Source organism: Hemiscyllium ocellatum, unplaced genomic scaffold (genome assembly GCF_020745735.1).
Source record: "Hemiscyllium ocellatum isolate sHemOce1 unplaced genomic scaffold, sHemOce1.pat.X.cur. scaffold_1597_pat_ctg1, whole genome shotgun sequence".
Classification (NCBI taxonomy): domain Eukaryota; kingdom Metazoa; phylum Chordata; class Chondrichthyes; order Orectolobiformes; family Hemiscylliidae; genus Hemiscyllium; species Hemiscyllium ocellatum.
The window spans coordinates 71,416-98,194 of NW_026867828.1; the positions used below are offsets into that span (position 1 = coordinate 71,416).

The following is a 26,779-nucleotide window of genomic DNA, read 5'->3' on the forward strand; positions in this document are numbered from 1 at the left end:
TTTCGCCTTCTGCTTCTGTCTCTCGTCCTCTCTCTTTACAAACACTTTCTGTGCCTCTCCTGACAATTCATCTAATGGGTTTTTCCCACTCCACCCTTCTATCTTCTGTATCTTTCCCTGTCCAGCATCCCCATATAAGTCCCCTCTCTTCCCCAGTAAATAGTATACTCAAAATAGTCATTAACTCAGCCCACATATACAGACTGGGCCTCAAAAATAGATCAATTTGTTCTGCCAATCCTACCGGATTCTCAACCAGGACCGTCATTTCCTTTTAGATGTTCCGACCTCCCCACTGGTGAGGGGGACACACACAAACCCAATCTCCTTGTCCCCTATTGGTACTTCCCAAAGGGGACAAGTCGTTACGTTCTTCCCTTTTTCTTTCTTTTAAGAAATATTGCAATGTTCCTAGCTTCCCATAACTTCAAACACCAATTTATCAATTCATGCTTGACTAACTTTAAAGCCTGTTCCTAACTTGTAAACATATTTATATATTTACGTCCATTTATTCAGTATTCAATATTTAAAATGTAAAATTCATACAGTTCCCAATTTTGAAATCCACTGTAATCACCCAGTTTTAGTCCCCTAATTTAGATCCAAAATTAGTTTTCTTAAGTACTCCTGACCAATCATTACTCAATTACAATACTATAGGTCGTAAAATAATCAGAGCTGTCTTACAAGAATTTGCCAATTCAAGTTAAAAAAAAACTTCTAATGCATGAACAATTGCCGAATCCAAGGTCACAGATAATAACCATGGAAGTTTTCGTTTTTACGACAACCTCCTGTTGAACTGAAACTTCAACTGTCCTCCATACATTGCTTTTATGTAAAGATAAAAGAGATTAGTTAGAATCGGATAGTAAGGCAGTCATGACTTTTAAAAGAACAGAAGTCATCAACCTTAAAAAAAAATCATGTTAAGTTTCCATAAAAATCACATTTAAAACAGTCCTGGAACTCAAGCTCCAGGGAATAAAACTTAAACATTCAATCACCAACAAAAAAATGTGCATTCAAACCAAATCACAAAGGGTTAAACTTTCTGTCAGTTGTACAGCTCTTTTCACTCACTCACTCTCTCTCTCCTCAGGCTGCTGGGACAGATCGGCTCGCTCTCTCTCTCTTCGCTGGCTGCTGCGAGTCTCCTTACCCCTAACCCTTATTTCTCGCAATCCTTTTTCTCTATCCTTCTCTCTTGCTTTCTCTTCCCTTTTCTCTGTTTCTCTCCCCTTTGTCTTTATTACCTTCTGTCTCTCTTTATCTATCTCCCTCTTTCTCTCTTTTTCTCTCTCTCTCTCACTCTCTTCCTGTGTCGGTCTCTCTGTATCTCTGTTTCTGTCTGTCTCTGTCCCCTGTCCTCTGTCTCTCTCCTTACCCAATGCCCCTCACTTCTAGGAATTTTAAGGTCTGTGCTACGGGGTCCTCGTTACCACCGAGTTCCATGCGTCTCCCGCGTTTATTAATTCCAAGTTCCACGTGATACCCCCACCCCTCCACACAGGAGAATTTTAAAAATACGTGGAGAATTTTAATGTCAAAGGCTCTCATTACTTCCAAGTTTTACACTACTTTAGATTAAAAAAAAATGACTTACCAGCCAAGATTCTGTGCCTCTGTGGCCCGGTTAAATCAATTTGGGTTGGTGAGGATCAGAAAGCAGACAAGAACTAACTCAAAAATTAACTACTGGAAGTTTTAGATGTAACAGGCACTTCCATACCTTAATAAGATTCGGCGCCGAAGGTTGTCTGCTAACCGGTCTGCCAACTGTTATCTCTTTCCTCCCCGCGTTGGGAGTCACCAAATATTAGGACGGAATTTGTCCTTGCATGTTCGTTTTAGGAGGAGAGACAACAGATGCTCAATTGTTTGGCACAAGCAGGCTTTATTGCAGAATCGTAGCTGATACAGTGAATCACCATGCATTCACTGGAGAAGGCACGTTCTGCCTTCCCCTCCCAAATCTGCTCCTGATATACTCTTTGCTAAGCAGAGCTTCGCGGAGCTACTAAGCATTGCCTTATTAGGACATTTCGCGTTTGCTAGGCGTTTCCTGTTATTGAGCTCATTTGGGCGTTGGCAGCTGAGCTGGCCACGTAAGCAACAGTTTCGATTTCCCAAGTAGCAGCTACAGCTACAGTTTCAATTCCCCAAACAGCAGCTATAGCTCCACCCTCCCTTGACCTATTTTATCCTAACAGTACCCAGGGATGTGTAGGATTGGGTAATTTAGCATGGCCAATCGACCCTAACCTACACATCCCTGGGTACTATGGGTAATTTAGCATGGCCAATCCACCCTTAGTGTAGGATTGGCCAGGCTAAATTGTCCTATAGTATCCAGGGATGTGCAGGTTTGGGTGGATTGGTCAGGCTAAACTACCCATAGTGTCCAGGGTTGTGTAGGTGAGGGTGGATTGGCCAGGCTAAATTGTCCTATACTATCCAGGGATGTGCAGGTTTGGGTGGCCTGGCCGTGCTAAATTACATAGTGTTTGGGGATGTGCAGGTTAGGGGGCATTGGCCGTGCTAAATTACCCATAGTGCCTAGGGCTGTGCAGGTTAGGGGGCATTGGCCGTGCTAAATTACCCATAGTGCCTAGGGCTGTGCAGGTTAGGGGGCATTGGCCGTGCTAAATTACCCATAGTGCCCAGGGATGTGTAGGCTAGGTGGGTTAGTCAATGGGAATTGCAGGGTTACGGGCAGAGGTCTGGGTGAGGGTTGGTGTGGGTTGGATGGGCTGAAGGGCCTGCTCCTACACTGCAGGGGTTCTAAGCGTGAGATGAGGTGCTTGACGGAAACGATGGGGAAGAGGCAGTGAAAACACAACGAGACCGTTTGAAAGTGGGAGCATGACAGGGGGGGGTGGGTAAATGGGATGTGGTGAGGGAGGGGGCTTAGGAGAGAAAGAGACACAGAAAGAGAGGGTCACACACAGATACAACTGGTGAAAGTGGGGAAGATTGTGATAGGTTCAGATAAGGTGGAGGAAGAAAAGCTGTTCCCTATTCACTGATAGTGACAAGGTCAGGGGCGGCCTGAAGTTCAGGGGTTTGAGCAGGAGAGAGAGGGGGAAAACAGAGGAAAAACAGGTTTACCCAGCAAGCAGCAATATGCTGGAATCCGCTGTCACCTCAGAGAGACAGACAGACGCAGAGGCAGACGCAGAGACACAGACAGAGAGAGCCAGAGACAGAGCCAGAGAGACAGAGACGGGGAGGTAATCAGATGAATGGCCTCCCTGTGCTGTGAGATCCAAAAGGAGCACGCGAGCAGCTGCCCCAGTGTTTCTGGCGGTCTGAGGCATCTCCCCCTCGCCCCATTACCGGTACCGCTCTCCCGTCCCATTGGCACCCTCCCAGTGAATGGCCCACTCTCCCACTGCACTCAAGCTGCCCCTTCCCCCCACCCCGGGGCCTGGAAGAGGACGGAACAACCCGTTCCGGAGCGGGGCTCGGGAACGCTGCCCATGTCCGCGACGTCCTTTCCGAGAAAGGAAACAAAAAGGACAACAGACAGGGGACCACCCGCATCAACGGGAATGACAACATTTCACCCTCAGACAAGGCTTTGTCAAGAGATGTACAGCACGGAAACAGACCCTTCGGTCTAACCCGTCCGTACCGACCAAATATCCCAACCCAAACTAGTCCCACCTGCCAGCACCCGGCCCATATCCCTCCAAACCCTTCCTATTCATATACCCATCCAAATGCCTCTTAAATGTTGTAATTGTACCAGCCTCCACCACATCCTCTGGCAGCTCATTCCGTACACACACCACCTTCTGTATGAAAAAGTTGCCCTGTAGGTCTCTTTTATATCTTCCCCTCTCACCCTAAACCTATGCCCTCTAGTTCTGGATTCCCCAACCCCAGGGAAAAGACTTTGCCTATTTATCCTATCCATGCCGGTCATAATTTTGTAAACCTCTATAAGGTCATCCCTCAGCCTCCGACGCTCCAGGGAAAACAGCCCCAGCCTGTTCAGCCTCTCCCTGTAGCTCAGATCCTCCAACCCTGGTAACATCCTTGTAAATCTTTTCTGAACCATTCCAAGTTTCGCAACAGCGGGGAGACCCAGAAATGGAAAAGACTGAAGGGGGAAGTCAGCGGTTAATCTTTTGAAGAGGTTACAAAGGAGAGACCTCTGTCTGCAGCGGGAATGGCCCCCACAGTAGCAGGTCGAGGTGGACGGCATTTAAGGAGAAGCTGGATACAGACGTCAGGGAGAAAGGAACTGAAGGGAATGCTGCTGTAAGGGAAATCAAGTGTGAGCAAGTGAAGGGGAGGTGCGTAGAGGCTCACATGGGTCAGAAATACTGAGAGAGACCAGTTGAGCTGAAGGACCTGACTGGAGACTCAATGGGACAGAGAGTGAAATCTTGGATCCACCTGCAAGAGAAGGAGAAACACGTGATTTACCTTCCAGGATTAAGCAAGTCCCGCAGATTCTACAGATCACTTTATGGCCAGAGCACTGAGTATAGGGGTTGGGGTCTGGACAGGACGTTGGTTAGGCCACTTTTGGAATACACAGGAACCTCGATTATCCAAAGGACACATGCAGGGTGTATTTCAGTCGCTTGACGATTAGATCCCTTACAGTGTGGAAACAGGCCCAACCAGTCCACACTGAGCCTCCGAAGAGTAACCCACCCAGACCCATTTCCCTCTGACTAATATACCTAACACGACGGGCAATTTAGCATGGCCAATTCACCCTGACCTGCACATCTTTGGACTGTGGGACGGAACCGGAGCACTAGGAGGAAACCCACGCAGACGCGGGGAGAATGTGCAAACTCCACACAGTCTGTCGCCTGAGGCAGGAATGAAACCTGGGTCCCTGGTACTGTGAGGTAGCAGCGCTAACCACTGAGCCACCGTGCTGGTTCATCTAATTCTGGATAATCGAAGTTTCTCTGTATTATGTGCACTTCTGGTCTATCGGAAGGATGCTCCCCCGTGTGGACCCACTGGTGGATCTGGAGGCCGGACGAATGGGGGAAGCCCTTGCCGCAGACCAGGCAGGTGAAGGGCCGCTACCCAGTGTGGACCCGCTGGTGGGCCAGCAGGTTGAACGAGCGGGTGAAGCTCTTGCTGCAGACCGAGCAGCTGAACGGCCTCTCCCCGGTGTGGACCCGCTGGTGGGCCAGCAGGTCGGACGAGCGGGTAAAGCTCTTGCCGCAGACCGAGCAGCTGAACGGCCTCTCCCCGGTGTGGACCTGCTGGTGCCGCAGCAGGTCGGACGAGTGAGGGAAGCCCTTGCCGCAGACGGAGCAGGTGAAGGGCCGCTCCCCGGTGTGGACCTGCCGGTGCTGCAGCAGGGTGGACGAGTGAGGGAAGCCCTTGCCACAGACTGAGCAGGTGAAGCGCCGCTCCCCAGTGTGGACCCGCTGGTGGGCCAGCAGGTTGAACGAGCGGGTAAAGCTCTTGCCGCACACCGAGCAGGTGAAGGGCCGCTCCCCGGTGTGGACCCGCTGGTGCCGCAGCAGGTGCGACGAGCGGGTGAAGCCCTTGCCGCAGACGGAGCAGGTGAAGGGCCGCTCCCCGGTGTGGAGCCGCTCGTGGGTCAGCAGGTTGGACGAGCGGGAAAAGCTCTTGCCGCAGACCGAGCAGCTGAACGGCCTCTCCCCGGTGTGGACCCGCTGGTGGGTTAGCAGGTCGGACGAGCGGGTAAAGCTCTTGCCGCAGACCGAGCAGCTGAACGGCCTATCCCCGGTGTGGACCCGCTGGTGGGTTAGCAGGTCGGACGAGCGGGCGAAGCCCTTGTCGCAGACGGAGCAGGTGAAGGGCCGCTTCCTGGTGTGGACCTGCTGGTGGGACTTCAGTTTCAACGACTTAGTGAAGGCCTTCCCGCACTCGGAGCAGGTGAAGGCCCCCTCCCCGGTGTGGATCCGCTGGTGGGTCAGCAGGGTGGACGATTGGGTAAAGCTCTTGCTGCAGACGGAGCAGCTGAACGGCCTCTCCCCGGTGTGGACCCGCTGGTGTGAGAACAGGGTGGACGACTGGGTGAAGCCCTTGCCGCAGACGGAGCAGGTGAAGGGCCTCTCCCCGGTGTGGACCTGCTGGTGCCGCAGCAGGGTGGACGAGTCGCTGAAGCCCTTCCCGCACTCGGAGCAGGCGAACGGCCTCTCCCCGGTGTGGAGCCGCTGGTGGGTCAGCAGGGTGGACAGCCGGGTGAAGCCCTTCCCGCACACTGAGCAGGTGAAGGGCTGCTCCCCGGTGTGGACCCGCTGGTGGGTCAGCAGGGTGGACGAGTCGCTGAAGCCCTTCCCGCACACCGAGCAGCTGAACGGCCTCTCCCCGGTGTGGACACGGCGGTGGATCTCCAGCTTGGAGGGGGAGCGGAATCCTTTCCCGCAATCCCCACACTTCCACGGTTTCTCCATGGCGCGCGGAATGCCTCCTGAGACTTCCTTTCCCCACAGTGGGCAAACTGGCTCAGGCACGTGCCCCTGTGGTTCAGGTAAAGACGATACTTTAAGAGCCTACTGAAGCAGACAAAAACGTTCAAAGAATTTGCCCCTTCTGGACTGAAAGAGGGACGTCTCTCCTGTCCCACGAATCAAGGGGCTCTGTCAGACCTTCACATGGTACTCCGTTGGGGAGCTCTACCTGCAAAGCTGCTCTTCTCATATCCTGTGAAAAGGGGATTACAAAAGTCATTGCTGCCTGCACATGACAGGAATTCAGAACAGATCATTCTAGTTTCTGTAGAACTTCCCTAAAACAACCAAGTTACAATATGCAGATGCCAGTGTTGGGCTGGGGTATACAAAGGTAAAAAAAAAATCACACATCACCAGGTTGTAGTCCATTAGATTTGTTTAGAAGTTCGAGCTTTCAGAGCTCTGCACCTTCATCAGGTAGCTAGTAAAACCTCCAGGCGAAAAAGACAGCAGATGCTGGAGATCAGTGTGGTGCTGGAAAAGCACAGCAGGTCAGGCAGCATCCGAGGAGCAGGGAAAAAAAAAAATCGACGTTTCGGGCAAAAGCCCTTCATCAGGAATGAGGACACTTTCCTCATTCCTGAAGAAGGGCTCATGCCCAAAACCTCGATTCTCCTGCTCCTCGGATGCTGCCTGACCTGCTGCGCTTTTCCAGCAATACATTTCCATTATCTGAAATATTAACAAGTTGCCTGATGAAGTAGTGTCTCTCTGAAAGCCAGTGCTTCCAATTAAACCTGTTGGACTATAACCTAGAGTTGAAAAGGTGCTGCTGGAAAAGCTCAGCAGGTCAGGCAGCATCCAAGGAACAGGAGATTCGACGTTTCAGGCATAAGCCCTGAAGAAAGGCTCTGGCCTGAAACGTCGAATCTCCTGTTCCTTGGATGCTGCCTGACCTGCTGAGCTTTTCCAGCAACACATTTTCAGCTCTAATCTCCAGTCCTCATTTTCTCCTATAACCTAGAGTTGTGTGATTTTTAACTTTAAAAAGTGTTGCAAATCTCCACCACACACACACACTTCTTCAATTCTCACTCTGCTGTTTCTGATATCACCCATCCCCCAGTATTGTCCAGAAAGGGACTTATTACCTAAAAAAGCTGTAAATCTCCATCCCACACACTCTTTAACTCTTGCTGTACCTAATATCCCACCTCCCCCCATGCTCCAGCAGGGTCTGACTGATGCTCATTGACTGAGCCACACTCACCTCTTCCTGGATACAGGGACCCTCCAGACCAACCTAACATCAGCTCCCCTTAACCCCGCCCCGCAACGGCGCATGTGCAGGAGCAACCGATCACGTGAATGGAGGGACCGCCGTCGTCACAAAGGCCGCGCGTTGATTGGACGGAGCGCCCGCCCGTGCGGCGTTCCAGCCGTTCCCATTAGTCCAACGCGCCGCGCTGGTCTTTGTGACGCCCACGTGACCTCTCTCCCTTCCCCTCGAAGCGGGGAGGCATGACCAATGGGGAGCCTTGGAGGACCGGATGGAAGGCTGGACCTCCTACCAATCAGAGCATCCCCTCAGTGTCTGAATGCGGAAGTTGGATCATGAGCTCCAGCTGCTCTCTCTCTCTCTGAATGAAGATTGAGTGTTACCCCAGACTGCACCAACCTCTGTGAGTACAGCACCCTCTCTTCTCACCCCTCCTATTCCATTTCTTTTCTCATTTTGGGATTAAACTGTTGGTTTGTAGGAAGTGAAGTGAAAGGAGGTGAACTCAGGAAAGGTGCATATGCTGGATGCATTGGTCTAGATCGCTGTCTGTGTCTGTGTGTGTGTGTATATGTGTCTCTCTCTCTCTCTCGTGTCCTTCATCAGGAATTGTGGAGGGGTGGAAAGGGTGCTGAGAGATAAATAGGAAGGTGGGAGTGGGGCTGGGGGTAAGGTAGATGCAGGTTGGGTGGGGGTGATGGCGACAGGGTGGAGCAGATTGGTGGGAAGGAAGATGGACAGGTGGGACAGTTCAAGAGGGTGGTGCTGAGTTGGAGGGTTGGAGCTGGGGTGGGGGGGGAGGGAATGTGAGGAAACTGGTGAAATCGATGTTGATGCCATGTGGTTGCAGGGTCCTAGGCCACCTGATACCTGGAGGAAGAATGCCTCTGCATTGGGACCCTCCAACCATACAGGATCAATATTGATTTCACCAGTTTCCTCATTCCTCCCCCTCCCGGCCCCTGCCCAATCCCAGAGACAACCCTCTAACTTGGGAATGCTCTTTTGAACTGTCCCACCTGTCCATCTGCCTTCCCATCTATCTGCTCCACCCTCCTGTCTGACCTGTCACCTTCTTCCCCCGCTTTCATCTACCCATAGCATTCTCAGCTCCCTTCCCCCAGTCCCACCTCCCTCCCATTTATCTCTCAGTCCCTTTGGGCCCACCCCACATTCCTAATCAAGGGGTTATGCCCAAAACATCAAACCTCCTGCTCCTCAGATGCTGGCTGACCTGCTGTACTCTTGCAGCACCAGACATTTTGGTGCTTATTTGTCTGGATGTTCTGATGTGACCCATTCGCAGATGTGAAGTCACATTCGAGAAAAACTCCTTCATGGAATGTGGGCTTTTTTTTTGGCAAGGCCAACAATGTTTTCGTCCCGAACTGCCCTTCAGACAAGAGGATTGCCAGACTTTAGGGGGCATTTTAAAAGTCAAGCACGTGAGCCATCATATGCAGGCAGCACCAAGTTAATGCTAGCGGGTTTCCTTCCCTGAAGAGCGTTATTGAATCAAATGGGTTTTCAGAAAAGTTTCATTCTCTCAATGACTGAGACTAGTTTTCAATTCAGATTTAAAAAAATAAATTTAATTTCCCCAATGTTTGTTTTTACTGGTATTTGAACCCATGAGCCCAGATTATTTGCCTGGGGCCTCTGGATTGCTGGTCCAGTGTTGTTATATCATCACTGACTCGCCTGGACAGCATTGAGAGTCATACAGATGTATAGCACACAGAGACCCTATGTGCAACTGGTGCATGCCGAGCACATAGCCAAAATTGATCTAGTCCGATGTGCCAGCACGTCCCTCCAAACCCTCCCCATTCATATTCCCATCCAGATGCCTTTTAAATGTTGCATGTGTCCCAGCCTCCACCACTTCCTCTGGCAGCTCATTCCATACACGCACCACCCTCTGACTGACAAAGTTGCCCCTTAGGTCCTTTTTATGTCTATTCCCCTCTCACCTCTAGTTCTGGACTCTCCCACCCCAGGGAAAAGACCTTGTCTATTCACCCTATCCATGCCCCTCATCATTTTATAAACCTCAATAAGGTCACCCCTCAGCCTCCGATGCTCCAGGGAAAACAGCCCCAGCTTATTTAGCCACTCCCGATAGCTCAAACCCTGGCAACATCTTTGTTAACATTTTCTGAACCCTTTCAAGTTTCGTTTAACTGAACAGTAAAAGTCATACTGGACAGGGATATATCATAGTGTTACTGTGCAATATGTATTTATTTACGGCTGTATAAATTTGATTTATAATTATTTCTAGTTATATCATAGTGTTGTAGCCATGTTATGTATTCCAAGGTTGGGAGAAGATTTGTAGCTGGGCTGCTCGTTGTTGTGGTTCTGTTTGCCGAGCTGGGAATTTGTGTTGAAGACGTTTCGTCCCCTGTTTGGGTGACATCCTCAGTGCTTGGGAGTCTCCTGTGAAGCACTTCTGTGTTGTTTCCTCCGGCATTTATAGTGGTTTGTCTCTGCCACTTCCGATTGTCAGTTCCAGCTGTCCGCTGCAGTGGCCGGTATATTGGGTCCAGGTCGATGTGTTTATTGATTGAATCTGTGGGTGAGTGCCATGCCTCCAGGAATTCCCTGGCTGTTCTCTGTTTGGCTTGTCCTGTAATAGTAGTGTTATGGATGCGGATCATTAGCTGTCTTCCTGTTTGTCCTATGTAGTGTTTTTTGCACACCTTATTGTGTACTAAAATCCCATGCAAGGCCTGCACAAAACACTACATAGGACAAACAGGAAGACAGCTAACGATCCGCATCCATGAATGCCAACTAGCCACGAAACGACACGACCAGCTATCCTTGGTAGCCATACACGCAGATGACAAGCAACATGAATTCGACTGGGATAACACTACTATTATAGGACAAACCAAACCGAGAATAGCCAGGGAATTCCTAGAGGCATGGCACTCATCCACAGATTCAATCAATAAGCACATCGACCTGGACCCAATATACCAACCGCTGCAGCGGACAGCTGGAACTGACAACCGGAAGCAGGCAGAGACAAACCACTATAAATGCCGGAGGAAAGATCACAGAAGCGCTTCACAGGAGGCTCCCAAGCACTGAGGATGTCACCTAGACAGGGGACGAAACGTCTGCAACACAAATTCCCAGCTCGACGAACAGAACCACAACATGTCATGTATTTCCAGTCATACCCATTACAGGACAGGAGAATACTGGGCTCAATGCTGACTCTGTGGATGAATCTAGTCAGACTCATTCCTCTCTATATCCACAGAGTCCTGTAAGTGTATTCCTCTATAGGGTCCCTCCAGTCTCACTTGGGTATTGATCGACTCCACTACAGTCATCCTCAGAGCGAGCATGTTCTAGGTCTTGTTATCAAAGCAAAGGTCTTGCTCTGATTCTCTTTCCCCTCCCCCCACATCTTGGTCTGTCAGTATGGTAGGAAGAGAGTGGGGGGGCAGATAACTAGGTTAGCAAACTGCAAGAGGGTGGCATGATGGCTCAGTAGGTAGCACCGATGCCTCATAGTGCCAGGGACCTGGGTTCAATTCCAGCCTCGGGCGACTCTCCGCGTCGAACCTGGAGGGAGCCCGCGCCGTGGGGAAACCGTGGAAGTGTGGGGAATGCGGGAAGGGGTTTCGAGTCCCCTCTGAGCTGGAGATCCACCGGCGCGGGCACACCGGGGAGAGGCCGTTCTCCTGCCCCGAGTCCGGCAAGGCCTTCATTGGGTCCTCCAAGCTGCTGAGGCACCGGCGGGTCCACACCGGGGACAGTCCGTACCCCTGCCCCGGGGGCCGCAAGGCCCTTCACCCAGCTGTCCCACCTGCAGACGCACCGGCGCCTCCACACACCAGGGAGAGGCCTCTCACCTGCCCCGGGGGCGGCAAGGCCTTCAATCGATCGCCGACCCTGCGGACGCACAGGCGCCTTCCCAACGTGATCGCACGGAGTTGAAGTCTGCAGCGAATCCCACCCAGGACTGTGGGGGGATCGTGCCCCGTGGGGGGATTGTGCCCCGTTCGAAGACAGTGGGTGAAGCGGGAAGGGAGCGAGGCTTCCTTTCTGCCGGACTGGCCGCTCTCGCTCCCTTTGCTTCCCGTGGGACCGATGCTGTTTGAGGCTGGGACTGCACGTTCCCCGGGCCAAAGATCTGCAGGAGCTGAGGAAGTGCACTCCTTTCACACCGGATGGTAAATCATGTTTGTCCCATCTATTTCAGTCTTAAATACCCTCCGTGACCTGGCCTCCCAGCCTCCTGTGGCAGTGAATTCCCCAGATTCCCCACTCTTTGTCTGAAGAGGTTTCTCCTTATCTCCGTTCTAAAAGGGCTAAGGCTGTGCCCTCGGCTCCTGGTCTCTCCTACCAATGGAAACATCTTCCCAATGGCCACAGATAGATCAAAGTCAAATACAATAGCCTCTATTCCATTGAGTGTCCAACACACTTTATAACACTTTGTAAAATCAGGAGGGCCATTGATGAGGTGAGTGGCAGGTGTCTTTTCCCGATAGAATAAAGAATATTCCAGCACAGGAACAGGCCCTTCGGCCCTCCAAGCCTACACCGATCCAGATCCTCTATCTAAACCTGCTGCCTATTTTCTCAGGATTGTATCCCTCTGCTCCCTGCCCTTTCAGGTATCTGTTGAGATACATCTTAAATGACGCCATTGTTCCCGTCCCGACCATCTCCGCTGGCAACACATTCCGGGTACCCAGCACCCTCAGTGTAAAGAACTTTCCATACATATCTTAAATCTTTCCCCTCTCACTTTGAACTCATGACCCCCGGTAACTGAGTCCTCCACTCTGGGGAAAAACATTTCTTGCTTTCCACCCTGTCTATACCTCTCATGATTTTGTTGGCCTCAATCTGGTCCCCCCTCAACCTCCGTCTTTCCAATGAAAATAATCCTGATCTATTCAACCTCTCTTCATAGTTAGCATCCTCCATACCAGGTACATCCTGGTGAACCTCCTGTGCACCCTCTCCAAAGCATCCACATCCATTTGGTAATGTGGCGACCAGAACTGTACGTGGTATTCCAAATCTGGCCGAAACAAAGTCTTGTATAACTGTAACATGACCTGCCAACTCTTGTACACAATACTCTGTCCGATGAAGGAAAGTGTGCCATATGCCGCCTTGACCACTCTACTGACCTGCATTGCCATCTTCAGGAGACAATGGGCCTGAACACACAGATCTCTCTCTACATCAGTTTTCCCCAGGACTTTTCCCATATTACCTCACTGCTCGAGTCCTTCATAGTGCATTCCTTCAGCACAGCTGTGATAGCTTCTCTGACCAGTAATACCACTCCTTCACCTCTTTTACCTCCCTCTCTATCCCACCTGAAGCATCGATATCCTGGGATATTCAGTTGCCAATCTTGTTCTTTCCTCAACCAAGTCTCAGTGTTAGCAATAACATCATCCTCCCAGGTACGACTCCAAGCCCTAAGTTCATCTGCCTTACCTACTACACTTATTGCATTAAAACAAATGCACCTCAGACCACCTGTCCCTTTGCGTTCATCATCTGTTCCCTGTGACTCTTCCCCTTTGTCACACTGACTTTATTATCTCGCTCCTTTCAGGCTTTAGTTACTACCTCCTTCCTGACCACGAACCTCCTCATTTGTTTCCCATCCCCCGCCACATTAGTTTAAACCCTCCCCAGCAGCGATAGCAAAAGCACCCCCAAGGATATTGGTTCCAGTCTGGCCCGGGTGTAACTCATCTGATTTGTAATAGTCCCTCCACCCCCAGCACTGGCCCCAATGTCCCAAAAATCTGAACCCATCCCTCCTGGAATTTTATCGGTTCCCATGCGATTCCCCATCATTGTGTTCAAACCTATTGAATTCATTGCCAATCGACTCGATCCCTCCTGATCCATGAATCCTCTCCTCTCAGGAATCAATGTGATGAACATTTGTTATCTTCCGTGTATTGAAGAACTTCTCTTGTCAATCCTCCCACTTCCTCCAAACTAAAGGAGTTGCCATGGGCACCCACATGGGCCCCAGCTATGCCTGCCTCTTCGTAGGATATGTGGAACAGTCCATCTTCCGCAACTACACTGGCACCACCCCCCACCTTTTCCTCCGCTACATCGATGACTGTATCGACGCTGCCTCGTGCTCCCACGAGGAGGTTGAACAGTTCATCAACTTTACTAACACCTTCCATCCCGACCTCAAATTCACCTGGACTGTCTCAGACTCCTCCCTCCCCTTCCTAGACCTTTCCATCTCTATCTCGGGCGACCGACTCAACACAGACATCTACTATAAACCGACTGACTCCCACAGCTACCTGGACTACACCTCCTCCCACCCTGCCCCCTGTAAAAACTCCATCCCATATTCCCAATTCCTTAGTCTCCGCCGCATCTGCTCCCAGGAGGACCAGTTCCAACACCGCACAGCCCAGATGGCCTCCTTCTTCAAGGACCGTAGATTCCCCCCAGACGTGATTGACGATGCCCTCCACCGCATCTCCTCCACTTCCTGCTCCTCCGCCCTTGAGCCCCGCTCCTCCAACCGCCACCAAAACAGAACCCCACTGGTTCTCACCTACCACCCCACCAACCTCCGCATACAACGTATCATCCGCCGTCATTTCCGCCACCTCCAAACAGACCCCACCACCAGGGATATATTTCCCTCCCCTCCCCTATCAGCGTTCCGCAAGGACCACTCCCTTCGTGACTCCCTCGTCAGGTCCACACCCCCCACCAACCCAACCTCCACCCCCGGCACCTTCCTCTGCAACCGCAGGAAATGTAAAACTTGCGCCCACACTTCCACACTCACTTCCCTCCAAGGCCCCAAGGGATCCTTCCATATCCGCCACAAGTTCACCTGTACCTCCACACACATCATCTATTGCATCCGCTGCACCCGATGTGGCCTCCTCTATATTGGGGAGACAGGCCGCTTACTTGCTGAACGCTTCAGAGAACACCTCTGGGACGCCCGGACCAACCAACCCAACCACCCCGTGGCTCAACACTTTAACACTCCCTCCCACTCCACCGAGGACATGCAGGTCCTTGGACTCCTGCACCGGCAGAACATAAGATGACGGCTGGAGGAAGAGTGCCTCATCTTCCGCCTGGGAACCCTCCAACCACAAGGAATGAACTCCGATTTCTCCAGTTTCCTCATTTCCCCTCCTCCCACCTTGTCTCAGTCGGTTCCCTCAACTCAGCACCGCCCTCCTAACCTGCAATCTCCTTCCTGACCTCTCCGCCCCCACCCCACTCCGGCCTATCACCCTCACCTTGACCTCCTTCCACCTATCACATCTCCATCGCCCCTCCCCCAAGTCCCTCCTCCCTACCTTTTATCTTAGCCTGCTTGGCAAACTCGCCTCATTCCTGATGAAGGGCTTATGCTCGAAACATCGAATTTCCTATTCCTTAGATGCTGCCTAACCTGCTGTGCTTTAACCAGCAACACATTTTCAGCAGAGCTCAGAAATACGAAGGGTGCAGTAACAATGTTGGGGCTATACTACAGGCCTCCCAATAGTGAGCGTGAGATAGTGGTACAAATATGTAAACAGATCATGGAAAGATGTAGGATAGGTGGTGGTGAGAGGAGATTTTAATTTTCCCAACATTGACTGGGATTCACTTACTGTTAGAGGAGCAGAATTTGTAAGGAGAATCCAGGAGGGTTTCAGAGTAGTATGTAAATAGTTCAACTCGGGAAGGGCCATATTGGACCTGGTGTTGGGGAATGAACCCGGCCAGGTGGGTGAAGTTTCAGGAGGGGATTACGTTGGGGATGGGGATCACAATTCCGTAAGGTTTAGAATACTCATGGACAAAGACGAGAGTGGTCCGAAAGGAAGAGTGCTTATTGGGGAAAGGCCAACTATCCCCAAACTCAGCAGGAGCTGGGGAAGTGTGGATTGGGAGCAGCTTTTTGAAGGAAAATCCATATTCGATATTTGGGATGCTCTTAAAGAGAATTGATTCGAGTTCAGGAGAGAGATGTCTCTGTGAAAATGAGGGATGGAATTGGCAAGATTAGGGAACCATGGATGACAGGTGAAATTGTGAGACTTGCTGAGAGGAAAAAGGAAGCATACATAAGGTCTAGGCGACTGAAGACAGACAAAGCTTTGGAAGAATAACGGGAAAGTAGGACCAATCTGAAATGAGGAATTAAGAGGGTTAAAAGGGCGATGAGATATCCTTAGCGAGCAAGGTTAAGGACAACCCCAAAGCCCTTTATTCATATATAAGGAGCAAGAGGGTAACTAGAGAAAGGGTGGGCCCACTCAAGGACGAAGGAGGAAAGATGTGTGTGGAGTCAGAGAAAATGGGCAAGATTCTTAATGAGTACTTTGTGTCAGGATTCATAGAGGAGAGGGACATAGTGGATGTTGACGTTAGGGATAGATCTTTGAATACTCTAGGGCAAGTCGGCATAAGGAGGAGGAAGTGACGTGTATTCTGAAAAGGCATTAAGGTGGTCAAAGTCCCCAGGTCCTGATGGGATCTATCCCAGGTTACTGAGGGAAGCAAGAGAGGAAATAGCTTGGGCCTTAACAGATATCTTTGCAGCTTCCTTAAACACAGGTGAGGTCCCAGATGACTGGAGAATTGATAATGTTTTCCCCTTGTTTCAGAAGGGTCGCAGGGATAATCCAGGTAATTACAGACCTGTGAGCTGGATGTCAGTGGTAGGGAAGCTGCTGGAGAAGATACTGAGGGATAAGATCTATTTACATTTGGAAGAAAATGAGCATATGAGTGACAGGCAGCATGGATTTGTTCAGGGAAGGTCACGTCTTAGCAACTCAATACAATTCTACGAGGAAATGACACAATTGATTGATGAGGGAAGGGCTGCAGATGTCATAGACATGGACTTTACTTGGGCATTTGACAAGGTTCCCCATGGTAGGCTGATGGAAAAGGTGAAATCACATGGGGTCCAGGGTATTCTAGCCAGATGGATAGAGAACTGGTTGGGAAACAGGAGACAGGGAGTAGTATTGGAAGGGAGTTTCTCAAAACTGAGACGGTGACCAGTGGTGTTCCACAGGGCTCCGTGCTGGGAGCACTGTTGTTTGTGATATATCTAAATGATTTGGAGGAAGGTGTAGGTTGCCTCATTAGCAAGTTTGCAGTTGACACGAAGACTGGTGGAGTAGCAGATAGTGAAGAGGACGGTCAGAGAATACAGCAGAATGGAGAATAGACTGGAGAGTTGGGCAGAGAAATGGCAGATGGAGTTCAATCCGGACAAATGTGAGGTGATGCATTTTGGAAGATCCAATTCAAGAGCGAACTATACAGTAAATGGAAAAGTCCTGGGGAAAACTGATGTAGAGAGAGATCTGTGTGTTCAGGCCCATTATTCCCTGAAGATGGCAATGCAGGACAGTAGAGTGGTCAAGGTGGCACATGGCACACTTTCCTTCATCAGACAGAGTATTGAGTACAAGAGTTGGCAGGTCATGTTACAGTTAGATAAGACTTTGTTTCGGCCAGATTTGGAATACCACGTACAGTTCTGGTCGCCGCATTCCCAAATGGATGTGGATGCTTTGGAGAGGGTGCACAGGAGGTTCACCAGGATGTTACCTGGTATGGAGGATGCTAACTATGAAGAGAGTTTGAATAGATCAGGATTATTTTCATTGGAAAGACGGAGGTTGAGGGTGGACCTGATTGAGGCCAACAAAATCATGAGAGGTATAGACAGGGTGGATAGCAAGAAATGTTTTTCCCCAGAGTGGAGGACTCAGTTACCTGGGGTCATGAGTTCAAAGTGAAAGGGGAAAGATTTAAGATATGTATGGAAAGTTCTTTACGCTGAGGATGCTGGGTACCCAGAATGTGTTGCCAGCGGAGATGGTAGGGACGGGAACAATGGCGTCATTTAAGATGTATCTCAACAGATACATGAAAGGGCAGGGAGCAGAGGGATACAGATCCTGAGAAAATAGGCAGCAGGTTTAGATAGAGGATCTGGATCGGTGTAGGCTTGGAGGGCCGAAGGGCCTGTTCCTGTGCTGGAATATTCTTTATTCTATCGGGAAAAGACACCTGCCACTCACCTCATCAATGGCCCTCCTGATTTTACAAAGTGTTATAAAGTGTGCTGGACACTCAATGGAATAGAGGCTATTGTATTTGACTTTGAACTATCTGTGGCCATTGGGAAGATGTTTCCATTGGTAGGAGAGACCAGGAGCCGAGGGCACAGCCTTAGACCTTTTAGAACGGAGATAAGGAGAAACCTCTTCAGACAGAGAGTGGGGAATCTGTGGAATTCACTGCCACAGGAGGCTGGGAGGCCAGGTCACGGAGGGTATTTAAGACCGAAATAGATGGGACAAACATGATTTACCATCCGGTGTGAAAGGAGTGCACTTCCTCAGCTCCTGCAGATCTTTGGCACCGGGGAACGTGCAGTCCCAGCCTCAAACAGCATCGGTCCCACGGGAAGCAAAGGGAGCGAGAGCGGCCAGTCCGGCAGAAAGGAAGCCTCGCTCCCTTCCCGCTTCACCCACTGTCTTCGAACGGGGCACAATCCCCCCACGGGGCACGATCCCCCCCAGTCCTGGGTGGGATTCGCTGCAGACTTCAACTCCGTGCGATCACGTTGGGAAGGCGCCTGTGCGTCCGCAGGGTCGGCGATCGATTGAAGGCCTTGCCGCCCCCGGGGCAGGTGAGAGGCCTCTCCCTGGTGTGTGGAGGCGCCGGTGCGTCTGCAGGTGGGACAGCTGGGTGAAGGGCCTTGCCACACCCGGGGCAGGGGTACGGCCTGTCCCCGGTGTGGACCCGCCGGTGCCTCAGCAGCTTGGAGGACCCAATGAAGGCCTTGCCGGACTCGGGGCAGGAGAACGGCCTCTCCCCGGTGTGACCGCGCCGGTGGATCTCCAGCTCAGAGGGGACTCGAAACCCCTTCCCGCATTCCCCACACTTCCACGGTTTCCCCACGGCGCGGCCTCCCTCCAGGTTCGACGCTCCCTCTGACGTCCCACTCTGCTGCGGGGGGCCGGCTGGCTAACTCTCCGCTCCGGTAAAGCTCCCTCCACCCTCGGACAGCGGCATCTCAGTGCTTTACCAGTCAGATCTCTGGAAGCAGGCGGGACAATCCTCCTTCTCCACTCAAAAGATCGATAAAATTCCAGTCCCAATGAGTCAAGCTGGCTGAGGCAATTAGTTCAAGATATGCAGGTAAATCCTCCTGTGAAAGCCTGTCAATTAGAAAGTCATCGCTGTCAGTATCACGTAGAATCTCAGAGTTTAGACTTAGACTTACAGTGTGGAAACAGGCCCTTCGGCCCAACAAGTCCACACCGACCCGCCGAAGCGCAACCCACCCATACCCCTACATTTACCCCTTACCTAACACTACGGGCAATTTAGCTTGGCCAATTCACCTGACCCCGCACATCTTTGTGACTGTGGGAGGAAACCGGAGCACCCGGAGGAAACCCACGCAGACACGGGGAGAACGTGCAAACTCCACACAGTCAGTCGCCTGAGTCGGGAATTGAACCCAGGTCTGACAGGCGCTGTGAGGCAGCAGTGCTAACCACTGTAACAGATCGATTTCACAGAATATTCATTCCACGCCCATAACCCAAAACCTGTGAGTCTCCATCCCACACACTCTCCCTACTGCCGTACCTAATACGCTCCCTCCCAATTTTTCTGATTCCTGACATTTGGCAGATTTAGCTCCAAGAAAAGTTAAGAATTAGAACCCCTACAGTGTGGAAACAGGCCCTTCTGCCCAACAAGTCCATACCGACCCTGTGATGAGTATCCCACCCAGACCCATTCCCCTATATTTACCCCTGACACGTGCACCTAAGCTACACATCCCTGAACACTCTGGGCAATTTAGCACGGCCAACCCACCCTAACCTGCACAAGGTTGGACTGTGGGAGGAAACCGGAGCACTCGGGGGAAACCCACAGGGAGAGTCGCCCGAGGCTGGAATTGAACCCAGGTCCCTGGCACTATGAGGCATCGGTGCTACCTACTGAGCCACCATGCCACCCTCATGCAGTTTGCTAACCTAGTTATCTGCCCCCCCACCTCTCTCTACCATATTGACAGACCAAGATGTGGAGGGGGGAGGGGAAAGAGAATCAGAGCAAGAACTTTGCTTTGGTAACAAGACCTAGAACATGCTCGCTCTGAGGATGACTGTAGTGGAGTCGATCAATACCCAAGTGAGACTGGAGGGACCCTATAGAGGAATACACTTACAGGACTCTGTGGATATAGAGAGGAATGAGTCTGACTAGATTCATCCACAGAGTCAGCATTGAGCCCAGTATTCTCCTGTCCTGTAACGGGTATGACTGGAAATACATGACATGTTGTGGTTCTGTTCGCCGAGCTGGGAGTTTGTATTGCAGACGTTTCGTCCCCTGTCTAGGTGACATCCTCAGTGCTTGGGAGCCTCCTGTGAAGCGCTTCTGTGATCTTTCCTCCGGCGTTTATAGTGGTTTGTCTCTGCCCACTTCCGGTTGTCAGTTCCAGCTGTCCGCTGCAGTGGTCGGTATATTGGGTCCAGGTCGATGTGCCTATTGATTGAATCTGTGGATGAGTGCCATGCCTCTAGGAATTCCCTGGCTGTTCTCGGTTTGGCTTGTCCTATAATAGTAGTGTTGTCCCAGTCGAATTCATGTTGCTTGTTATCTGCGTGTATGGCTACCAAGGATAGCTGGTCGTGTCGTTTCGTGGCTAGTTGGTGTTCATGGATGCGGATCGTTAGCTGTCTTCCTGTTTGTCCTATGTAATGTTTTGTGCAGGCCTTGCATGGGATTTTGTACACAATAAGGACTGCACAAAACACTACATAGGACAAAGAGGAAGACAGCTAATGATCCGCATCCATAACACTACTATTACAGGACAAGCCAAACAGAGAACAGCCAGGGAATTCCTAGAGGCATGGCACTCACCCACAGATTCCATCAATAAACACATCGACCTGGACCCAATATACCGGCCACTGCAGCGGACAGCTGGAACTGACAATCGGAAGCGGCAGAGACAAACCACTATAAATGCCGGAGGAAACAACACAGAAGCATCACAGGAGACTCCCAAGCACTGAGGATGTCACCTAGACAGGGGACGAAACGTCTGCAACACAAATTCCCAGCTCGGCAAACAGAACCACAACAACGAGCACCCCGAGCTACAAATCTTCTCACAAACTTTGAATACATAACATGGCTACAACACTATGATATAACTAGAAATAATTATAAATCAAATTTATACAGTCGTAAATAAATACATATTGCATAGTAACACTATGATATATCCCTGTCCAGTATGACTTTTACTGTTCAGTTAAACGAAACTTGAAAGGGTTCAGAAAATGTTAAAGATGTTGCCAGGGTTTGAGCTATAGGGAGTGGCTAAGTAAGCTGGGGCTGTTTTCCCTGGAGCATCGGAGGCTGAGGGGTGACCTTATTGATGTTTATAAAATGATGAGGGGCATGGATAGGGTGAATAGACAAGGTCTTTTCCCTGGGGTGGGAGAGTCCAGAACTAGAGGTGAGAGGGGAAAAGACATAAAAAGGACCTGAGGGGCAACTTTGTCAGTCAGAGGGTGGTGCGTGTATGGAATGAGCTGCCAGAGGAAGTGGTGGAGGCTGGGACAATTGCAAACATTTAAAAGGCATCTGGATGGGAATATGAATGGGAAGGGTTTGGAGGGACGTGCTGGCACATCGGACTAGATCAATTTTGGCTATGTGCTCGGCATGCACCAGTTGCACATAGGGTCTCTGTGTGCTATACATCTGTATGACTCTCAATGCTGTCCAGGCGAGTCAGTGATGTTATAACAACAACACTGGACCAGCAATCCAGAGGCCCCAGGCAAATAATCTGGGCTCATGGGTTCAAATACCAGTAAAAACAAACCTTGGGGAAATTAAATTTATTTTTTTAAAATCTGAATTGAAAACTAGTCTCAGTCATTGAGAGAATGAAACTTTTCTGAAAACCCATTTGATTCAATAACGGTCTTCAGGGAAGGAAACCCGCTAGCATTAACTTGGTGCTGCCTGCATATGATGGCTCACGTGCTTGACTTTTAAAATGCCCCCTAAAGTCTGGCAATCCTCTTGTCTGAAGGGCAGTTAGGGACGAAAACATTGTTGGCCTTGCCAAAAAAAAAAGCCCACATTCCATGAAGGAGTTTTTCTCGAATGTGACTTCACATCTGCGAATGGGTCACATCAGAACATCCAGACAAATAAGCACCAAAATGTCTGGTGCTGCAAGAGTACAGCAGGTCAGCCAGCATCTGAGGAGCAGGAGGTTTGACGTTTTGGGCATAACCCCTTGATTAGGAATGTGGGGTGGGCCCAAAGGGACTGAGAGATAAATGGGAGGGAGGTGGGACTGGGGGAAGGGAGCTGAGAATGCTATGGGTAGATGAAAGCGGGGGAAGGTGGTGACAGGTCAGACAGGAGGGTGGAGCAGATAGATGGGAAGGCAGATGGACAGGTGGGACAGTTCAAAAGAGCATTCCCAAGTTAGAGGGTTGTCTCTGGGATTGGGCTGGGGGGGGGAGGGGGAGAATGATCCTGTATGGTTGGAGGGTCCCAATGCAGAGGCATTCTTCGTCCAGGTATCAGGTGGCCTAGGACACTGCAACCACATGGCATCAACATCGAGTTCACCAGTTTCCTCACATTCCCTCCCCCCTCCCACCCCAGCTCCAACCCTCCAACTCAGCACCACCCTCTTAAACTGTCCCACCTGTCCATCTTCCTTCCCAACAATCTGCTCCACCCTGTCGCCATCACCCCCCCCCCCAACCTGCATCTACCTTACCCCCAGCCCCACTCCCACCTTCCTATTTATCTCTCAGAACCCTTTCCACCCCTCCCCCTCCGCAATTCCTGATGAAGGACACGAGAGAGACACACACACACACAGAGAGACAGAGACACAGACAGCGATCTCGACCAATGCATCCAGCATATGCACCTTTCCTCAGTTCACCTCCTTTCACTTCACTTCCTACAAACCAACAGTTTAATCCCAAAATGAGAAAAGAAATGGAATAGGAGGGGTGAGAAGAGAGGGTGCTGTACTCACAGAGGTTGATGCAGTCTGGGGTAACACTCAATCTTCATTCAGAGAGAGAGAGAGCAGCAGGAGCTCATGCTCCAACTTCCGCATTCAAACAATGAGGGGGTGCTCTGATTGGTAGGAGGACCATCCTTCCTTCCGGTCCTCCAAGGCTCCCCATTGGTCATGCCTCCCCGAGTCGAGGTGAAGGGACGGGCGCGTGGGTGGTGGGTGCAGGAGAGAGGTCACGTGGGCGTGGGCGTCACAACGACCAGCGCCGCCACGTGACCCGCGGCGCGGTGGACCAATGGGAAATGATTCCTGATGAAGGGCTTATGCTCGAAATGTCGAATTCCTATTCCTGAGATGCTGCCCTGGCCTGCTGTGCTTTGACCAGCAACACATTTGCAGCTGTGATCTCCAGCATCTGCAGACCTCATTTTTTACTCGGACCAATGGGAAAGGCTGGAACGCCGCACGGACGGGCGCTCCGTCCAATCAACGCACGGCCTTTGTGACGACGGCGGTCCCTCGATTCACGTGATCGGTTGCTCCTGCATATGCGCCGTTGCGGGGGTGGGTTAAGGGAAGCTGATATTGTGTTGGTGTGGAGGGTCGCTGTGTCCAGGAAGAGGTGAGTGTGGTTCAGTCAATGAGCATCAGTCAGACCCTGCTGGAGCAAGGGGGGGGGTGGGATATTAGGTACAGCAAGAGTTAAAGAGTGTGTGGGATGGAGATTTACAGCTTTTTTTAGGTAATAAGTCCCTTTCTGGACAATACTGGGGGATGGGTAATATCAGAAACAGCAGAGTGAGAATTGAAGAAAAGTGTGTGTGTGTGTGTCGGGTGGAGGTTTGCAACACTTTTTAAAGTTAAAAATCACACAACTCTAGGTTATAGGAGAAAATGAGGTCTGCAGATGCTGGAGATCAGAGCTGAAAATGTGTTGCTGGAAATGCTCAGCAGGTCAGGCAGCATCCAAGGAACAGGAGATTCGACGTTTTGGGCCAGAGCCTTTCTTCAGGGCTTATGCCTGAAACGTCAAATCTCCTGTTCCTTGGATGCTGCCTGACCTGCTGAGCTTTTCCAGCAGCACCTTTTCAACTCTAGGTTATCGTCCAACAGGTTTAATTGGAAGCACTGGCTTTCAGAGAGACACTACTTCATCAGGCAACTTGTTAATATTTCAGATAATGGAAATGTATTGCTGGAAAAGCGCAGCAGGTCAGGCAGCATCCGAGGAGCAGGAGAATCGAGGTTTTGGGCATGAGCCCTTCTTCAGGAATGAGGAAAGTGTCCTCATTCTTTCCTCATTCCTGATGAAGGGCTTTTGCCCAAAATGTCGATTGTTTTTTTTTCCCCTGCTCCTCGGATGCTGCCTGACCTGCTGTGCTTTTCCAGCACCACTCTGATCTCCAGCATCTGCTGTCTTTTTGGCCTGGAGGTTTTACTAGCTACCTGATGAAGGTGCAGAGCTCTGAAAGCTCGAACTTCTAAACAAATCTAATGGACTACAACCTGGTGATGTGTGATTTTTTTTTTTACCTTTGTATACCCCAGCCCAACACTGGCATCTGCATATTGTAACTTGGTTGTTTTAGGGAAGTTCTACAGAAACTAGAATGATCTGTTCTGAATTCCTGTCATGTGCAGGCAGCAATGACTTTTGTAATCCCCTTTTCACAGGATATGAGAAGAGCAGCTTTGCAGGTAGAGCTCCCCAACGGAGTACCATGTGAAGGTCTGACAGAGCCCCTTGATTCGTGGGACAGGAGAGACGTCCCTCTTTCAGTCCAGAAGGGGAAAATTCTTTGAACGTTTTTGTCTGCTTCAGTAGGCTCTTAAAGTATCATCTTTACCTGAACCACAGGGGCACGTGCCTGAGCCAGTTTGCCCACTGTGGGGAAAGGAAGTCTCAGGAGGCATTCCGCGTGCCATGGAGAAACTGTGGAAGTGTGGGGATTGCGGGAAAGGATTCAGATCCCCCTCCGTGCTGGAGATCCACCGCTGTGTCCACACCGGGGAGCGGCCCTTCACCTGCTCCGTCTGCGGCAAGGGCTTCACCCAGTCGTCCCACCTGCTGTCCCACCAGCGGGGTCCACACCGGGGAGAGGGCCATACGCCTGCTCCGAGTGCGGAAGGGACTTCAGCGACTCGTCCACCCTGCTGCGGCACCAGCGGGTCCACACCGGGGAGCGGCCCTTCACCTGCTCCGTCTGCAGCAAAGGCTTCACCCAGTCGTCCCACTTGCTGTCCCACCAGCGGGTCCACACCGGGGAGAGGCCGTACGCCTGCTCCGAGTGCGGGAAGAACTTCAGCGACTCGTCCACTCTGCTGCGGCACCAGCGGGTCCACACCGGGGAGCGGCCCTTCACCTGCTCCGAGTGCGGGAAGGACTTCAGCGACTTGTCCACCTGCTGCGGCACCGGCGGGTCCACACCGGGGAGCGGCCCTTCACCTGCTCCGTCTGCGGCAAGGGCTTCACCCAGTCATCCCACCTGTTCTTACACCAGCGGGTCCACACCAGGGAGAGGCCGTTCAGCTGCTCGGTCTGCGGCAAGAGCTTTACCCACTCGTCCAACCTGCTGACCACCCGCCGGGTCCACACGGGGAACGGCCCTTCACCTGCTCCGTCTGCGGCAAGGGCTTCACCCACTCGTCCACCCTGCTGTCCCACCAGCGGGTCCACACCAAGGAGAGGGCCGTTCAGCTGCTCTGTCTGCGGCAAGAGCTTCACCCACTCGCCACCCCTGCTGACCCACAAGCGGGTCCACACTGGGGAGAGGCCCTTCAGCTGCTCGGTCTGCGGCAAGGGCTTCACCCCGGTCGTCCACCTGCTGCAGCACCAGCGGGTCCATACCAGGGAGCGGCCGTTCACTGACCGTCTGCGGGAGGGGCTTCGCTCAGTCCCAGCACCTGCTGCAGCACCAGCGGGGGCACAAGTGACGGGGCCAGCCGCTGTGAGTCACCGCCCAGGGCTTAACCCTGGGTGGGAGGGGGGAGGGTCACTGCAGTTGCTGTGCTCTCATCCCCTTGGCATCCAGTGACTCTGCGAGCCTGCGACTGCGCATTACCTCCTGAAGTAGAGATGTACAACACAGAAACAGACCCTTCGCTCCAACTCCTCCATATCCTCAACCAGTCAAGTTCCATTTGCCAGCAATTGGCCCTATCCTCCAAACCCTCCTTACACAGATACCCAAGTGGATGCCTTTTAAATGCTGCAATTGTACCAGCCTCCACCACTTCCTCTGGCAGCTCATTCCACACGCAGACACACCACCCTCTGTGTGAAAAATGTTGCCCCTTAGGACCCTTTTTAAATCTTTCCCTCTCACCCTAAACCTATGCCCTCTAGTTCTGGCAAAAGACTTTGTCTATCCCTATCCATGCCCTCATGATTTTATAACCCTCTCTTAAAGTCAACCCTCAGCCTCCGATGTTCCAGGGAAGACAACCCAGCCTGTTCAGCCTCTCCCTGTAGCTGAAACCCTCCAACCCAGGCAACATCCTGTCAATCTTTCTGAACCTTTCAAGTTTTGCAACATCCTTCCGATAGACCAGAAGTGCACATAATACAGAGGATTCGATTATCCAGAATTAGATGAACCAGCACGGTGGCTCAGTGGTTAGCGCTGCTACCTGACAGTACCAGGGACCGGGTTTCATTCCTGCCTCAGGCGACAGACTGTGTGGAGTTTGCACATTCTCCCCGCGTCTGCGTGGGTTTCCTCCTAGTGCTCCGGTTCCGTCCCACAGTCAAAGATGTGCAGGTCAGGGTGAATTGGCATGCTAAATGCCCGTCGTGTTAGGTACATTAGTCAGAGGGAAATGGGTCTGGGTGGGTTACTCTTCGGAGGGTCAGTGTGGACTGGTTGGGCTGTTTCCACACTGTAAGGGATCTAATCGTCAAGTGACTGAAATACACCTGCATGTGTCCTTTGGATAATCGAGGTTCCTGTGTATCCAAAAGTGGCCTAACCAACGTCCTGT

At 51.3% G+C, this 26,779-nt stretch overlaps 1 protein-coding gene and 1 pseudogene across 1 annotated transcript; one reads left to right on the forward strand and one right to left on the reverse strand.

Moving 5' to 3' along the window:
• Positions 1–2,740: 2,740 nt before the first annotated feature.
• LOC132810274 (zinc finger protein 229-like) lies at positions 2,741–7,742 on the reverse strand. Its single transcript, XM_060822636.1, has 2 exons — positions 7,681–7,742; positions 2,741–6,660 (listed from the first exon to the last, which is right to left on the reverse strand). Exon 2 carries the CDS (start codon positions 6,408–6,410, stop codon positions 5,061–5,063), a length of 1,350 nt encoding a protein of 449 aa, XP_060678619.1. The 5' UTR covers positions 6,411–6,660; positions 7,681–7,742; the 3' UTR covers positions 2,741–5,060.
• Positions 7,743–23,336: 15,594 nt separating this feature from the next.
• LOC132810272 (zinc finger protein 239-like) lies at positions 23,337–25,732 on the forward strand (annotated as a pseudogene).
• Positions 25,733–26,779: the final 1,047 nt, after the last annotated feature.